Source organism: Haliotis cracherodii, unplaced genomic scaffold (genome assembly GCF_022045235.1).
Source record: "Haliotis cracherodii isolate W230 unplaced genomic scaffold, xgHalCrac1.p SCAF_2, whole genome shotgun sequence".
In the NCBI taxonomy this organism is placed as follows: Eukaryota; Metazoa; Mollusca; class Gastropoda; order Lepetellida; family Haliotidae; genus Haliotis; species Haliotis cracherodii.
The window spans coordinates 30,209,250-30,227,531 of record NW_027266275.1 but is presented as its reverse complement, the minus strand read 5'-3'; the positions used below and the strand labels follow the sequence as shown (position 1 = coordinate 30,227,531).

The 18,282-nt window shown below is 41.5% G+C and overlaps 1 protein-coding gene and 1 pseudogene across 1 annotated transcript in view; both read left to right on the top strand.

The window, feature by feature from the left end:
- The window catches only part of LOC139467968 (poly(ADP-ribose) glycohydrolase-like), a 29,253-nt gene that overhangs the window by 5,277 nt on the left and 5,694 nt on the right, over positions 1-18,282 (top strand). Inside the window, exons 5-17 of the mRNA XM_071249585.1 lie at positions 893-1,028; positions 1,747-1,849; positions 2,607-2,702; positions 4,267-4,392; positions 6,095-6,178; positions 7,615-7,689; positions 11,134-11,226; positions 12,254-12,414; positions 13,240-13,322; positions 14,447-14,589; positions 16,377-16,524; positions 16,714-16,792; positions 17,375-17,483. Coding sequence (XP_071105686.1) covers positions 893-1,028; positions 1,747-1,849; positions 2,607-2,702; positions 4,267-4,392; positions 6,095-6,178; positions 7,615-7,689; positions 11,134-11,226; positions 12,254-12,414; positions 13,240-13,322; positions 14,447-14,589; positions 16,377-16,524; positions 16,714-16,792; positions 17,375-17,483 — 1,436 coding nt within the window. The remainder of the gene's footprint in view (positions 1-892; positions 1,029-1,746; positions 1,850-2,606; positions 2,703-4,266; positions 4,393-6,094; positions 6,179-7,614; positions 7,690-11,133; positions 11,227-12,253; positions 12,415-13,239; positions 13,323-14,446; positions 14,590-16,376; positions 16,525-16,713; positions 16,793-17,374; positions 17,484-18,282) is intronic.
- On the top strand, positions 8,297-10,381 carry LOC139468893 (uncharacterized; annotated as a pseudogene).

The window sequence follows — 18,282 nt, the reverse complement described above, 5'->3', positions numbered from 1 at the left end:
TTCAACAGAGGTGTCACTTCCCGTGCATCTGATGTCGAACCCATTCGACAGGCGAATAGTATAACGACACCCCAATATAAAACTCGCCATATCTATTTACCAAGAAGGCTTTGCGTAAAATTTAAATTACGTATGACATGCATAAATGCTCAGCTTGCCCAATATCAAAACTGTCAGTAATTTATTTACCTCAAAAAGAAAATATCGTGAGTTAAAAAAGTTTTGGCCAAACTTGTCGGCACACAACTACCAGAAAATGCCATTGTTGACTTTTGGCACTTCACGCTGAGCGGCATGCAGTTCGATATTTTCTTTATCATTTTTCCTATTCGATCATAAAAATGGTTCATAATTTACCATCGCGCTGTTATATGCTGATAAAAAAAAAAGAATTTTTACTCAATTAAAATTAAGATATCGGAGGTATGATTATTGAAATCAATTTGCACAAATGTTATAATATTAAAAGGTTCCTAGCATGAAATGCAAACCACCTTTAATAACGCAATTCAGGTAAGTTCAAGAAAATTTACAAATTTTGTGTTCGCTTTGGTCTTAACCTTGGTATGATTGAAAACACCGGGATATTTTTATAAAGTATTGTGTAGTTTTCTATCAGGAATAAATGTGCAAAATATTTCTTCAATTGGCCCTTGTTTAATGAGGCACCGACTGTCTGAAATCACCCACCCTCTTTAGAGCGCCTAATGCTAAAATTAATCCAGCAGGCAGGGGTAAGAAGTGTGAAAATAATTCAGCAGGCTAAAGGTTAAGTTGTGTCCCATTTGAATGCCGTAATAGAACTTAAATACTGTTTGAAACGGCATCAAGCCAAACTGATTCACTCATCACATCCAAGGCGGGGGTTAATATGACTATGTTGTGTGTTTAGAAATCAAACCCACAGAAAAGAAAGCTGGTGAAGGAATTTCTGAAACGGCTGGGAGTTCGGTGGATCCCCTAAAGGAGAAGCCTGACGAGGAAGCATCAACCATGCAGTACGAGATGACCCCTGAAGAACCAGGAGAGTATGTCTGCTTCTTGTACTCTGCAATGCATGCATAACCACGCACCATACAGCTTTAGACATTTTCTAAGCTCACACTTTGCAATTCTTCTTTCAATCCTTATATGGAAACATGCTTGATTAAAGTTTCCAGCTTCTAAAAAACAAATCACCCAAACACCCATGGTCACCACCTAAATGATAGGGTCCTGCACTGAAATCCCGTGCACTGTGACCTACCACATGCTCACATACCTACCCCTACCAAATCATTCTCTTTCTCATTGCCACATAGTGGAGACGTGCACAGACATTCAAGAGAAGTTAGAATCGTTTTTGACTGGATTCCCTTCAGCAGCATTTAGATTACATATGTAATTTTAGGGATAATGGAAAAGTATATTATTATTAGTTATAGAGTAATTGTACTGTATTAGCTATCATTAGGCATCAAAGATGAATATTGATAGATGTTGCTTTCACCGGAAATTGTAAAGTCAAAATAATTCACGAGCCATGTTTCTGGTGGAAAAGGTTTGTTGGGAATTGGCCTTGAGTCAATTATATGAAGGCTGCCATGATGTGGCTAGAAAATGGCTAACTTTGGTGTAAAACAGCATTTACTCATTAATTCATAAAATCTGTTCATAACTGGTTTTGGTCACTGTTTCTGATGGGCTATAGAGCTGATCATCTGGGCAGTTTGGTGGGTAAATGGCGGTATACACTTGGACTTTCAGCTCACAGAAGACAGAAGCATCTGATGACTCCCTGGATGAAGTGAATCAGATTGATATCCCAAACAAGAAACCCAGCATGCTGCAGCGAGAAAGCAGCTGGAGGGTGAGTACCTACTTGTCTTGCCATAAAGATCCAGGCTAGAATTGCAACCCATGATTGTCATAAGAGGTGGCTAATGGGATCTGGGTGGTCAGACTCACTGACTTGGTTGATGTATGTCATCATATCCCAGTTGTGAAGATGATGATCATGATGTCAATCACTGGATTGTCTGGTCCAGACTTGATTATTACAGATCGCCATCATGTAGCTGGAATCTTGCTGAGAGCAGCGTTAAACAACAATCAAACAAACCTACTTGTCACAACAGCTTGATGGAGAAAACATAGAAATACATAGATTTCTTAATTTGAGATGGAGATATTCACTCAGCATACGGTTGCAAATATGTCACATAGAATTGTCGGTGATGTCATGAACAATGAATGACATCTTCTTTACATCTTTCGACAATTCATTCATATGATGTCATAGGTTGTCAGCACCATACCCATGCTTGTGGGTCTCACCAAAGTGGGAAACGTCTGAGACCTCCATCACTTCGGGTTTTCCTCTCGCAGTAAGCTGACATACCGTGACATAACTGGAATACTGTTCAAACTGTGTGAAACCCAATTCACTAATATGACTATTCAAAACTTATTAATAAGTTAGTTTATTGATTTTGCCAACCATAAAAATTGAAAAGTGGAACAAATATTAAGAGCTTTTCCTCGGAATGCAAACTCATTTGTTCACTTGCCTTGTGACCAATGTATCATGACCTTGTTGTATCATTTCACCTCTAATTTGTACACAGGGCATTAAGCTGAAAGACCTGAAGACAACTCCCAACTGCTTAGGATTGGTGAAACCCCTCAGCAAGAAGGACCATACAGTGCTTATCAAACTGCCAGTAAGTTGCCAAATGACATTTTTGAAGCATGTTTCTTAAATGCAGAACCTGTACATGGGAAACCATGTTTATCACGATAGTCTGGAAACACTGCCCTTCTGAAGATTGGCTCTGTGGAGAGTTTAGATCTGTGATCACCAGCAGCCTATTATGGTCATAAGAGGCGACATAAGGGATTGGGAGGTCAGGCTTGGTTGCTGGTGTGTCCTCATACCTTGACCACCTGCAGCATTGCTCATAATATCAATCACAAGATTGTCTTGTCCAGATGAGGTTATATACAGAACGCTGCATATGGACGAAAAGGAACGTGATGTACTGTAAATCTGGAAAGTTTTACGAGCAGGAAAGTACTGCAAAAAAATTGAGCAGCACACACTGGCAATAGCTTCATGACACAGTTGTTTAAGACCAAAACACCAAATACGGAGTGCAGCATGTTTCTTTTATTCCCTTCCCCACATTTTTAATCCAGTCAGATTGAATATATAATCCTTCACATCCTGTGTCACTCAGTGTCCATAGCCTAATCAGGAAAGTTCAAGAACCTGCCACATCTTGTTAAGTTGCCTAACACTGAGTAGTCCAGACATGCACCAGTCAGTCTATACTGTTAGATACACATGCTACTCAAACAATTCCTTCTCAACTATAACACTTACAGCTTTAGTTTTAAAATATCTTACAGACACTGAGTTACAATTCAAACAAGAATTGCAGTTAGGTCCGCTATCTGTCATAGATCTCCTAAAGCTGAGACTGCCTCAGTGGTCTAGTGGTAGAGCTTCCGCCTTGAGAGTGGGAGGTCCGGGGTTCACTCCCGGCCACGTCATACCAAAAGAAGCTAAAAGAATGGTACTTGTTGTTACCCTGTCTGGCATTCGGCATTAAGGGGCTAAAACAAGGACTGGTCGGCTTGGGGTCAGTGTACTGTGTGGGATAGTCAGTTATGCGACCTTAAATCCAATTTCACCTCACCTCACCTGAAGCCAAGAGATGCAATAGAGAAGGTCAAACTAGCTGTATTTCTGAGAGATGGACAGCTATTCGAACATATTCGAACAGAGCAGCCAAAGATAAAAAAAAATGAAATCATATCTATATACGAAAGTAGAACTTTTTTGTCAATACAAAAACAGAATACTAAAACTCACAATAGATACGAGTACCTAAGGCAGAAAGCGACCTCTTAAACACTTAAAGCAACAAGTAGCTTTGATCTTAGGTAATTTTCATCAACAGGGTGTCGCAAAACTTTCCAGCCACAGTTAACGTTATTGTTAACCAACATGGCGCTAAATTTAACAGATTTACAGTATTCAAACCTATGTTCTAATACATGCTCAATATGTACTCTTAGCATATGCCACATGTGGCATAGGTAAGACCATAGTTTTCTGTTCAATGTGAACACTTTCAATTACAAACCACACTATAGTGTGTCCAGCCTTGGGCAAATCAAGGCCAGTGTGTTTGACATGTCAGGGAAAATAAAAGGACTGCTGAGAAGGTTTTATGTACCCGGTACTGAAGAATATTTCAACTTTTGTGTCTTATTTTTCAGTACATGTTCAGTGACAAAGATACTTGTCCTCCGTTGCCCTATCCAGCAGGCTTCTTGGACAAATGGGATCAGGATCACGTGCGCATGCCTTGTTCAACGCAGAATGAATACCCAGTCGAAACCAAGGTGAGACAACTCTTACAGTGATGCCGACCTTTGCAATTTTGGTGGAATCATCGCAAAATGTGGAACAAAATCCCCCAATATGGTTAAGTGAATTATGTTACAAATTTTGTCCAAAAACTATTTCCTGTAATTTAAACTAGATATTGATCCCATGTCCACTCATTGTCACACATACAACTATTTGATAATTCGTTAAAAAAAGAATTCCTTGTTTTAACTTGTGATGGGAAGGTTTACTGCTGAATTTTCAGAGAGATTTGGCTGATACATGAGGTGATGTGAAATGGGGTTTAATGGCGCTGTCCAGTTTAATGCACTCTTGACGGTTTTGTAGTGCTAGGTCACTGAAATACCATACATCTGTTTAAAATGGATATCCCACTCAGACACAGTATACTGACTCCAAGCTGACTTGTCCTTGTTTTAACCCCTTAATGCAACTCACCAGGCAGGGTAACCACAAGTGTCTTCTTTTAACTTCTTTTGGTATGATGCAACCGGGGAATCAAACAACTGACTTTCAGTTCTCCGGGCGCACACTCTATCCATTAGACCTCGGTGGTGGCCAATAACATATGATGCAAAAGATTATTTATTATCATCAAGACCGTCTTCAGCAACCCATGCTTGCAGTAAAAGGCGATTATGCTTGTCGTAAGAGGCGACTAACGGGATCGGATGGTCAGACTTGCTGACTTGGTTGATGCATGTCATCGATCCCACTTGTGTCTATCGATGTTCATGATGTCAATCACTGGATTGTCTGGTCCAGACTCGATTATTTACTGCCAGCTGTCATTAGCTGGAATATTGCTGAGTGCGGCGTTAAACAACCACAAACAACAAAGAAACAAACAACAAAATTGCCAAAGCAAATTACTCTCTTTACATGCGTAATATGATCACTGTTTTGTCATTTGTCTGTATATTAGAAAATCATTTGCAACTAGGAAATGTTGGTTCTGGGTGTGTTGACATACATACAAGAGGCTGACTACCTGCAAAATCGTGTATGATCTGATCGGCAAATCACATCAACTCACCATGAACTCGCCTTGTAATGAACATTATGAAATTTATTTCAGTTATGATATTGGCCATGACATTAAGTATGTTTTAAACTAAATCACTAATAGATCGGGAGAAAATGTGTGATCAGCTGATTGCTATTTCCGGCATATTGTATGAGACAAATACACAAGTAACCTTAATCCCAGCGTAGAAACATTGTCCGGCTTACGGTACACAAATACCATTGAATTTGTAAATCATCATGTCTAGTGATGTTTCATTCAAAATTCATGTTTTCGTTTACTATTTTTGCAAATGGCAAAACAAGCACACAAACTCCTATTGCCGCCATGTCCATAACACAAGTAAAGCAGTGCACATGTAAAGGATTGTGTTGTTTTTAGGTATTGTAGCATTTCACTGTCGGGGTCGTGTTCGACACGGAAAGTTTAAAGAATGTTTTTGGGAAAGTGGCTTTTTTTTTAAAGCCTAAGCTTCCAAGCCGTGATAATTGGAATACTGTTCAAAGCAGTGTAAAACTAACTTGCTTACTCACTCAATATTGGCTTTGGGTATCTGGGTATGTGCCTAATATTTTTCATATTTCAGGAATACTGAAATTGTTTTTCCTATATTAAAATGTGCATTGTTATGACATTTTTAGAGAGATTGTGTAATATTTTCACTGCAGACCAGCAAAACAACACTTCGTCGACGCTGGGATCTCATTGGAGAAGCTTTATCAGGAAAAATCAGTGGTCCTTTTGAGTTGGAGGTTTGCATATATTTGGAATACAAGAGAATTTTCCTCCTTGTGTTGAAGGATAGCCTGCTGTAACAGCTCTGTATATTGTAGAAAAGCAGTACGTTGTCCTTGTTGGCTAGAAGTGTATATATAATGTGGCTGGCATGATGTTCACACTGTTAGTTTAAGGAACTCTTCACTACAACTAATTTTTAACAATGGCTTATAATCTCTTATCTTGTAGTTGTAAACATTCGTCACCACTCGCCCCTTTCCGTAACCTGCAAGAAGACTTGTCCCCCTTTCGATGAATGTTATGTGCGAAAATACGACAAACCAATCAGATAAACCAGTTTTGATAATTGCACAAACTGATGTTTTCTCAACTGTGGAAACCATGAGCTTTGTTCCACCAATTCACAAGGGAAACTGCAGGGATTTTATCAACCAATTGTGTCTCATTGAATTTGAAAATTAGCATTTGGTAATGCCAAGGCAAAAAAAATAAAAGATCTTTAATAGATTGAATGGACGATTTAACCGAACTTAAAGAACCTACATGACATTTGTTACAAGGATGTTCACATTATTTATCACAAGTCATGTATTTGTAGACTGCACAATCTCATTAAAATCAGATCTTAGTTCTCGCTATCACTGAACAAAGATCTGAGGACATCCCATCAGAACGACCTTTTATCTGACCAATAAAAGCATAGCTTACCAGTCGGAATTTGTTTTCTAATCTTGCAACCTCGAAAACGTTAATATCTCTCACTTCCGTGGGATAAACATTTGAACAGAGGAGGCGTTGTACAGTACGTGGGAAGCACTGCCATACATTCTCAACCATATATTAGACATTCCGGAATGTTCGTTTGTTCAGTTTTCAAAATTTTAATCGAGAACTGTGTCAACATATTTTTAAAGCATAGTCTGAAATGGAAGTAGCCAGGTTGAAACAAGTGCTGTAAAGCCCAAGAGAGCTGCTTTCTAATTGGCTGATGTCGACTTCTTGTTAGTTATTTCAGTGGTCTGTCAAAGTTAGCAAAAGGTCGTTCTGACGTGACCCGTAATGGGATGTCCTCAGATCTTTGTTTAGCGGCAGCGAGAACTTAGAAATGTTTTTAAAGAGATTGGTAGACTGCAATACCGATGTATCAGTAATATTTTAATGTTGATGTTGGATCAATACAAATTTATGAATGTTGATACTGAATTAATAAAAACATTAAAATTTATTAATATTTCCATGATGAGGAGCAGAAAATTCAGTTTTAAACTTTTAATGGATCAACCAAGTTCATATAGGTAATTTGTATCAAAACACATACAGAATAATTGATTTTGTAATTAATCAATATTTCAATATATCATGATACTTTTGAGTCGATATATGGATACTAATATTTCCTATCGCAGACACTCCTATTTGTCAATATTGGGATGTTTTTTTCTCTTTCTAGGATGCTATACTTACATACAACCAGAGATATTCCAAGAAGTGGAATTTCACAGCTATGAAACAATACTTTATAGACGTATGTATACTAGCCTTTTCTCATCATACAATATAACATTGAACAGCTGATTGCTGTTTGTGATTCCGGGATTGAAATACTTCCAGCATCCTATGCTTGTTGTAAGAGGTGATGAAATGGACCAGGGAGCCAGGCTTAGTGACGTGCTTAATAGCATGTCATTGTACCCTGACATTGTACCTTTGAAATAGTACTCATAATATCAATCACTTGTTTGTCAGGTCCTGACTATTTACAAGCCACAGTCATCTAGCTGGAATATTGCTGAGCATATTGATTGAGAAAGACAAAATCCCTATCTTAAGTCTTATGGTTGTCTATCTCACACTTTGCATTTCTTCCTTCTTCTTTCGATCCTGTGTGGTAGCGTGCATGAGCAAAGTTTCCAGCTTCTAAAAACAAATCCCCTGAACACATCCCAGCATCACCATGGTCACTGCCATCCTGTACAAAGCGACCTACACAACCCGATAGCATGAATACTACCTGATACTTCTCTTTCTCAATGTGGAGACGTGCACTGAGAGTTCAGAGAATACACTTTCTTGCTTTTTGGCTTGATTTCCCACCAATATCGGAAGGACTTTACGTTAATGTTTGAGGGAAGATGAGTACAAATAAGAAACCTCACCCAGCCTGTCTTGAATGGAGAACGACCATTTCTACTCCTCTAGGAAGTGTTGTAGGTTATTTATTTGTGTCACTGCCCCGCACGAACTTCACTGTCTTAAGTTTGTAGTCTACAACAGGGTAGGGTATCTGAGCCCCAACATCCAAGTGTGAGGTAGAAAAGGTTTAAAATTTGTAAATTTTACATCAAATTGTATATGTATATATTTATCCTATTTCATACGCCATATGCCCTTCACATCAGGCCCTCTAGCCTGTTAGCTCAGAAAATTAATGATGTCGCAGGATTATTCACATGATCAGGTCGTGTAGGTCGCTATGCACGTATTACAGTGCATGACCCGTTTCTTTGGATGGTGACCATGGTGACGCCGGGATGTGTTTTGGTGATTTGTTTTTAGAAGCTGGAAACTTTGTTCAAGAACATTTCCACATAGCATCGAAAGAAGAAGGAAGAAAGGATTATTGTGAGATAGGATAAGTGAGTAAACAATTTCATATAAAATTTACAAATTTTTTAACTTATCCTGCATTACTCTGTATTGCATTTACTGCTGTCTTTGACAGAGAGACGAACTGTGTGAGATCCAGCTGCTGAAGAAAGTTGTTTCCATCTGTCTTGGAAGCAGCGCCCCCTCCCACACAGTCGGCACGTGACCCGGAAGACATGACGTCATGTCAAAACACATAACTGCTTTGTCAACCACATGGATCGGACATGAACTGTATCCCTCAGTGGAATTATTAAAGCTTTATTGGTCCTGACTTTCTATCGATTACTCCGACAAAAGTCTGCTGTGCTGTTTCTTGTTACCTTTGCCTTCATTTTATTGTTAATTGGTAACGTTTCTCGCTCGGGTTGTGACTCTCGTCACGGTTTTTCCGAGCGTATTGTTGTTTCCCGCCAGTTTGGTCGCGCCTTGGTGGCCGGCCAGAAGTTGGTTTGTCGACCTCCGAAACGTCGCCAGAGACAACCCTCTAAAACTGCCAGCGTGGTCCAACCTGCTGCTCCACCCACACAGTCGGTTGCCCCACCCAAGTCCCGCTCGGTTTCATCTGCACGCCTGGCACATCTGCAAAAAGCCCTAGGAGCCAAGGGCTATTCGACTAGAGTGGCCAAGGCTATTGCTTTCGCCCATCGTCCATCTACACGGGGACTATATGATGATAAATGGTCCTCGTTCCAGGCGTTCTGCTCTGACAAGCATCAGGATCCGATGACGGCATCACCGCAGTTCCTGGCTGAGTTTCTTCTGTACTTGCGCAGCACGCGTCGATTAAAAGGCTCTACCATCTCCACGTACCTGGTCGCCATTAACTCCGTCCTTGCCATCCCGGACGACCGGAGAATGACGAAAATTCCCGAACTCCAGGCGTTGCTGCGCTCGTTTCGTCTCGACGACCAGAAAGCCAAGTTCAGACCACCTGCGTGGGATCTGAATGTGGTCTTAAAGGCTCTTCGGGAGGCTCCCTTCGAACCACTCCACACGTCTTCCTTTTACGACTTAACGAAGAAGACGGTGTTTCTACTGGCCTTGGCTACGGCCGCCCGGGTTAGTGAGCTCCACGCCCTCGACGTCTCTCGGGTCCGGTTCGAACGCGGGACTCATGGAGCAGTTCATCTTGGGCTGTGCTGGGACTTCATCGCAAAGAATCAACTCCCCGGACAGCCTGATAGATCCTTCACCATCCCTCCCCTTTCGTCGATTGTGGGTGCCGACGACGTGGAGGAGCTTTTATTATGCCCAGTTAGGGCCCTGAAGGTTTTCCTGCGACGGTCTAAAGCCTGCTGTAAGTCTAGGAAACGCCTTTTCCTACCGCTCTCCCCCTTCGTCGCTGTCGGAGGTCAGCCGGAATACTATCTCCCTGTGGCTCCGGGCGGTCATCCTCCAAGCTTATTAAGTCGCCGGATTGGACCCCCCCAAGGCTAACAACCCCCACGAGATTCGGGCGGTCACGTCTACCATGGCTCTGCACAGTAACTGTTCCCTCAAATCGATCATGGAAGGCTGTTTTTGGCGATCTGACACCGTTTTCGCCAACCACTACCTCCGTGATGTAGCCTTGGAAGATGTCGCCGGCGTTCATAGCTTTGGTCCCCTGGTGGTAGCTCAACAGGTCACCAACCCCCGACGCCACTGATTCTCCGTTACCCTGAGCGGGGCCCGTCGAACTCTCTGGTGTTTATCACCCCAGATTAGAGGGCTCTATTGCGTTCCGCATTCGCTCTTAGGTCAGTTTTAGTTTTGGCATTCCTGCCTCTTACTGTTTCTGTTATTTCGGGTTCCCTCTTTTGCCTCGACCCTCGTTTCCTTCGACAGGAATGGTCGCTGGTGTTCTGGTCATCTCTTGTCCATGCGGTGCGATTTCATCGGACCTTTGTCGAGGGTTTTCTTCTGGCTCACATCTGAAGGTATGCCCACCGGCCGTGCCGTCTGATAAAGATGCAATACGGAGTAATGCAGGATAAGTTAAAAAATTTAGTAAAATCTAAATATTTTTTACATTTGTATACTTATCCTGCATTACGAAGTCTAAGTGCCCCCCTGCGCTCCGCTTCCTCCCCACGAAGTTTCCGATGTTATGTTAAAGCAGTTATGTGTTTTGACATGACGTCATGTCTTCCGGGTCACGAGCCGACTGTGTGGGAGGGGGCGCTGCTTCCAAGACAGATGGAAACAACTTTCTTCAGCAGCTGGATCTCACACAGTTCGTCTCTCTGTCAAAGACAGCAGTAAATGCAATATGGAGTAATGCAGGATAAGTATACAAATGTAAAAAATATTTAGATTTTACTAATATCTTTTATTACAGTTTATCAGGAAAGAAGAACGTAATGACTTTTTTGCCAACACTCTTCCCAAGATGGTAAAACTAGCATTACAACTACCTTTGCTGTGCACAACGGTAAGTGGTCATTTAGTGATTACTGTTTTGATTCAGTGACGGAGTTGGGGGAGTTGGGTGGCATGAGGGGAGGGGTTTCATGATGGGGTTTCAAAGTCAAGCATTAATACTGTGTAACATTGCATTTCAGATAAATTAATCAGAAAGTTGTCTGATTGATTTGAAACTCACACTCTCTCACAGACACGCAATCACACACAATCACACACAGACACGCATGCCCACACAGACATGCACAGACAGAGGCACATACATACACACACACATTTTACCTGGCTTATAAGTAAATCACTTCTTTTCCAATAAATGAGTCGTTTTCAATTTGTGAGTGAGTGAGTATGGTTTTACGTCGCTTTTAGCAATATTCCAGCAATATCACGGCAGGGGACACCAGAAATGGGCTTCACACATTGTACCCATGTCGGGAATCGAACACGGGTCTTTGGCGTGACGAGCGAAAGCTTTAACCACTAGGCTACCCGACCACCCCTTGCAATTTGTGAGTGAGGTGACTTATAAATACATGACCAACTATTCTTTGTTTTATCATGTTTAACCGAGACTGTTAGTGTCTGTGCCCTGGATGGGGGGTTGAAGTAGTGTAAAACTATCATCCCCTTCAAGGGTCTCATAGAACCATAGTCATTCAAATAATTTTTATATCTACCAGTATTATAATGCGCAGCTAGAGAGTTGGTGTCAGTCCTGCTAGTGCACCATGCAGGTAGCAGAGGTACCTTAAGCCCCCATGGTCCCTAGGAAGATGGCGTACGTTTGATTGCTGGCGAACTATGGCCTGAGTTTTATATTGTGTCGTTGTTAATAGCCTGTTCTTAAAATTCTTTTCAAAATAGCGTTAAATACAAATTTGTGATGTCACAGGGTTTTTTTACTGTTTAATGTTACTGTCCTTAGACAGGGTTTTTAGAAACTATAAATGCATTACTTCACCTAGTCACAATAAAGCTGACATATTGTCCTAACATTATGACTCACCCACTCACTTGTTGGTATCATGTATTCCCAGCCTATTCCACTGCTGAAGCAAGGCAAGCCACAATCTATAACCATGAGTCAACAACAAGTAGCGTGTCTTCTTGCCAATGCCTTCTTCTGTACATTTCCCCGCCGGAATGCAAGACAGCGGCATGCAGAGTACTCAAATTACCCAGAGATCAACTTTAATGTGTAAGTAAAAGCTATTTTATACTGGAATTTGAGAAATATCAAAGTAGGTCTTCATCTCAACACTCTGTACTTGTAAGAGCTGACTGAATCTGTAATCTGTAAATCATAACATGGTCTTTAGATGTATGTGATCCAAAGTGCCTAACATAGATAGAATCTTGTCTGGCAATATTCCTGCTAGCAAATGCTTGTATCTCCATCTTTATTTGTTTTCTAATTGTAGTAAAGGTTAATATGGCAGTAACATAAATTAGGGATTTTTAGTGGAGTGTGTTTCCATATTGTAATTATCATTTTTTATGAATGAAATTGTATTATATATGCTGTGCCAAGCACACAAGGGTAATACTGTAATAATAAATTTATCGTTTGTCATTTTGTCATCTCTGCCTATAATGACAATTTCAAGAGTAACAGGAAGTTTGAAATGGGAAATCTATATTTCAATTCATGTTTAATCACAAATTTCACATTTTCATTGACCATGTTAATTATCTTCTGTTCATTCACCTGAAGCAAAACGATGTACAGTAAACTACGTTTATAACGAACACGCTTATAACGAATTGACGGATATAACAAACTTACTTTATTGTCCCGACTATTTGCTGTCGTTATTCTGTATATATATGCTTATAACGAACTACGGTTATAACGAACTAAAATTAGTGGTCCCTTTGATTTCGTTATAACCGTAGTTTACTGTAGGTTTTTTTACTGTTCACGATACTTGAAATAGCAATTGCCCAAAAACTTGTACCCAAGAATGGAGGTTTGTATTGCACTGTACCCAACAAAACATGGTATGATAACTACTGCTTGCAGATTGTTCCAGGGCCACCCCAGTCGGAGGAAAATGGAGAAACTACAGTGTGTCATCCACTACTTTAAACGAGTAACAGACAAAGGTAGGTGAGAAGTGGTGCCAAAGTTGATTTGTAGTATTGTGAATGCTTGTCATAACAGTACCTGATGTCCCATTACAATCACCTCAGTAACAATGCAAGAACTGATGTTTAAACCCGACTAATGTAAGGAATTAAATATACTATCATCAGTTCTATTTGATGATAATATTCCCTCTATTCTATTGGTTTCATGCCACTTGCAGTGCTCTGAAGTACAGTAACTTGAACAGTCTCTCATAACCCTTGCAGTGCCCCTAAGTACAGTAACTTGAACAGTCTCTCATAACCCTTGCATTGCCCCTAAGTACAGTAACTTGAACAGTCTCTCATAACCCTTGCAGTGCCCCTAAGTACAGTAACTTGAACAGTCTCTCATAACCCTTGCAGTGCCCCTAAGTACAGTAACTTGAACTGTCTCTCATAACCCTTGCAGTGCCCCTAAGTACAGTAACTTGAACTGTCTTTCATAACCCTTGCAGTGCCCCTAAGTACAGTAACTTGAACTGTCTCTCATAACCCTTGCAGTGCCCCTAAGTACAGTAACTTGAACAGTCTCTCATAACCCTTGCAGTGCCCCTAAGTACAGTAACTTCAACAGTCTCTCATAACCCTTGCAGTGCCCCTAAGTACAGTAACTTGAACAGTCTCTCATAACCCTTGCAGTGCCCCTAAGTACAGTAACTTGAACTGTATCTCATAACCCTTGCAGTGCCCCTAAGTACAGTAACTTGAACTGTATCTCATAACCCTTGCAGTGCCCCTAAGTAGAGTAACTTGAACTGTATCTCATAACCCTTGCAGTGCCCCTAAGTACACTAAGTTGAACTGTCTTTCACAACCCTTGCAGTGCCCCTAAGGACAGTAACTTGAACTGTCTCTCATAACCCTTGCAGTGCCCCTAAGTACAGTAACTTGAACTGTCTTTCACAACCCTTGCAGTGCCCCTAAGGACAGTAACTTGAACTGGCTTTCACAACCCTTGCAGTGTTCCCCAGTACAGTAACTTGTTTCTGTCTTTCACAAGCCTTGCAGTACCCCTAAGTACAGTAACTTGAATGATCTTTCACAACCCTTGCAGTGCCCCTAAGTACAGTATCTTGAATGATCTTTCACAACCCTTGCAGTGCCCCTAGGTACAGTCACATTCCAGCGGAAAGTCATTGCTCCTGGAAGATTTCCCAAGTGGGATGAGCTGGGAACCGAGTTTAGCAATCTGCATGTGTCTTCAGCTGGAACCATAGAGGATGATGGGAAGGGGATGTTACAGGTGAGACAATAGAGGATGATGGGAAGGGGATGTTACAGGTGAGACAATAGAGGATGATGGGAAGGGGATGTTACAGATGAGACAATAAAGGATGATGTGAAGGGGATGTTACAGATGAGACAATAGAGGATGATGGGAAGGGGATGTTACAGGTGAGACAAGAGAGGATGATGGGAAGGGGATGTTACAGGTGAGACAAAAGAGGATGATGGGAAGGGGGTGTTACAGGTGAGACAATAGAGGATGATGGGAAGGGGATGTCACAGGTGAGACAATAGGGGATGTTTGGAAGGGGATGTTACAGGTGAGACAATAGAGGATGATGGGAAGGGGATGTTACAGGTGAGACAATAGAGGATGATGGGAAGGGGATGTTACAGGTGAGACAATAGGGGATGTTTGGAAGGGGATGTTACAGGTGAGACAATAGAGGATGATGGGAAGGGGATGTTACAGGTGAGACAATAGAGGATGATGGGAAGGGGATGTTACAGGTGAGACAATAGAGGATGATGGGAAGGGGATGTTACAGGTGAGACAATAGAGGATGATGGGAAGAGGGTGTTACAGGTGAGACAATAGAAGATATTGGGAAGGGGATGTTACAGGTGAGACAATAGAGGATGATGGGAAGGGGATGTCACAGGTGAGACAATAGAAGGTGTTGGGATGGGGATGTAACAGGTGAGACAATAGAAGATATTGGGAAGGGGATGTTACAGATGAGACGATAGAGGATGATGGGAAGGTGATGTTACAGGTGAGACAATAGAGGATGATGGGAAGGGGATGTTACAGGTGAGACAATAGAAGATATTGGGAAGGGGATGTTACAGATGAGACAATAGAGGATGATGGGAAGGGGATGTCACAGGTGAGACAATAGAGGATGATGGGAAGGGGATGTCACAGGTGAGACAATAGAAGATATTGGGAAGGGGATGTTACAGATGAGACAATAGAGGATGATGGAAGGGGATGTCACAGGTGAGACAATAGAGGATGATGGGAAGGGGATGTCACAGGTGAGACAATAGAAGGTGTTGGGAAGGGGATGTCACAGGTGAGACAATAGAAGATATTGGGAAGGGGATGTTACAGATGAGACAATAGAGGATGATGGAAGGGGATGTCACAGGTGAGACAATAGAGGATGATGAGAAGGGAGATTTCTGTTAAATATACAATGAAATTTAGTGTATATGTAGTTAGTGGTGTGGCTCAACACATGTATTCTTTTTTTCATAAAATCATTTTGTTTTCCTTGATTTGACCTTTGACATTAACCAGGCTCCTATGTTCTCTCAAATTCATGTCCTTGCACTGTAAACGTCATCTCCTCAGAATACACTGAAAAATGAAGCTAAAAAAATCATGTGCATGTTTTCAACAATATGTTCAAGAGGTTCTAATCTTATGATCAGTATGGTTCCCATAGTAACCAAAATAAGTGAATTCGAATGCAAAAAAATCTACGCACACTATTGTATTGTTGTTGAAATTTTATACATCCAAGTGCCGTAGTACTATTGAGGGCAATTTTCCAAAATCTCTGAATCGAGGTGGTAAAGAAATTAAGCCATATCATTTTAAGAAGCTGACATCTAATTGGCTCAAGAACGCACGCATCTTTCACTGAGATTGTGCAGTCAAAGTTCAGTCATGGTTGATCTGAGGTGACCTTCTGTGGAGGTGTCATCAGAAAGGTATATCAGAGTAAAAGATGGGTATAAAAATTGTGAGCAAATGTTTGACTGTTAAATATTGATAATGTGCATCCCCTGCAGGTGGATTTCGCCAACAAGTACATTGGGGGCGGAGTGCTGGGGATGGGGGCAGTACAGGAGGAGATCCGCTTCCTCATCTGCCCCGAGATGATCATCACACGACTCTTCACTGAGGTGCTGGATAAGAATGAGAGTCTTATCATGCTAGGTAAATTTCTATGCTGAATTATGTATACGCATATGGGACAAATATATGTACACAAATTCACACTGGGTACACGCCAAGTTTTATGTTTATTCCATAAACACAAAAAATATTGAAGTGAATACTTAAGTTACTGAAGCAGTGTTGAAAGCTGTGCTGCACCAACTCACTCACACACTGCCATACCTGCAGGTTGTGAACAGTTCAGCAAGTACGAGGGCTATGCAGACTCCTTCACCTGGAATGGAGACTTCCAAGATCAAACTCCCAGGTACGTCAACCTCTCTCTTGTATTTCTGTTATTTAGCTGTGACCATGGCACATGAACTATGTGTAGAGCTGTCATAGAAAATATGGTGTACAGTAGTAAGTAACTTTGAGCTGATAAGATTCCTGTTTTAATCAACACCTTTTCAGGGATTTATCTAGACCTGCTGAGAGGCCAATGTTAGGAGTCTGCGGAATTTATCAATTGAAAATATCAATTGTAAAAAATCCAATTTTGAACAATATCACAATTGTTTTTCTGATTTTGCCAGACAAAGGCACTTATCTTGAAATGCTAGTGAAAGCCCTTATTGTTTAGAATAGGCACCAAGAACATTATTCCTACTGTTCACGGTAGAATATGTCCCAAGAGCATTGGGAAGGATTGGGTGCTTACAATGTGGAACCTGGCTGATAGCGTGTCATGTTACCCCATCAGTGTGGATCCTTGCTAATGCTGTCAACCACCATTTTGCCTGGCCCAGATTTGATTATTTACAGCATTCGCTCACCGTCTGATTGTGACAATTGACAATGCTTACAGTATTTACCTGCTAAAATTGGAGATGTATTTCTCCTTTAACAGGGATGTGAATGGCCGTCTTCATACAGAAGTGGTTGCTATAGATGCATTGGTTATCCGAGACAGGAAGAAACAGTTCCAGAAGTGGTGTGTGCAGAGAGAACTCAACAAGGTTTGTTTAGCATCCCTATTATTCCCTACCCTGTTAGTCAGGATCCTCCTTATACCCTTCCCTGTTAGTCAGGATCCCCCTTATTCTCTACCCTGTTAGTCAGGATCCCCCTTATTTCCTACCCTGTTAGACGTAATCCTCCTAAATCGCTACCCTGTTAGTCAGGATCCTCCTTATACCCTTCCCTGTTAGTCAGGATCCCCCTTATTTCCTACCCTGTTAGAGGTGATCCTCCTAAATCGCTACCCTGTTAGTCAGGATCCTCCTGATACCCTTCCCTGTTAGTCAGGATCCCCCTTATTCTCTACCCTGTTAGTCAGGACCCCCCTTATTTCCTACCCTGTTAGAGGTGATCCTCCTAAATCGCTACCCTGTTAGCCAGGATCCTCCTTATACCCTACCCTGTTAGTCAGGATCCCCTTATTCCCTACCCTGTTAGAGGTGATCCTCCTAAATTGCTACCCTGTTAGTCAGGATCCTCCTAAATTGCTTCCCTGTTAGTCAGGATCCCCCTTATTCCCTACCCTGTTAGACGGGATCCTCCTAAATCGCTACCCTGTGAGTCAGGATCCTCCTAAATCGCTACCCTGTTAGTCAGGATCCTCCTAAATCGCTACCCTGTTAGTCAGGATCCCCCTTATTCCTTACCCTGTTAGACGGGATCCTCCTAAATCGCTACCCTGTTAGTCAGGATCCCCCTTATTCCCTACCCTGTTAGACGGGATCCTCCTAAATCGCTACCCTGTTAGTCAGGATCCTCCTAAATCGCTACCCTGTTAGTCGGGATCTCCTTATTCCT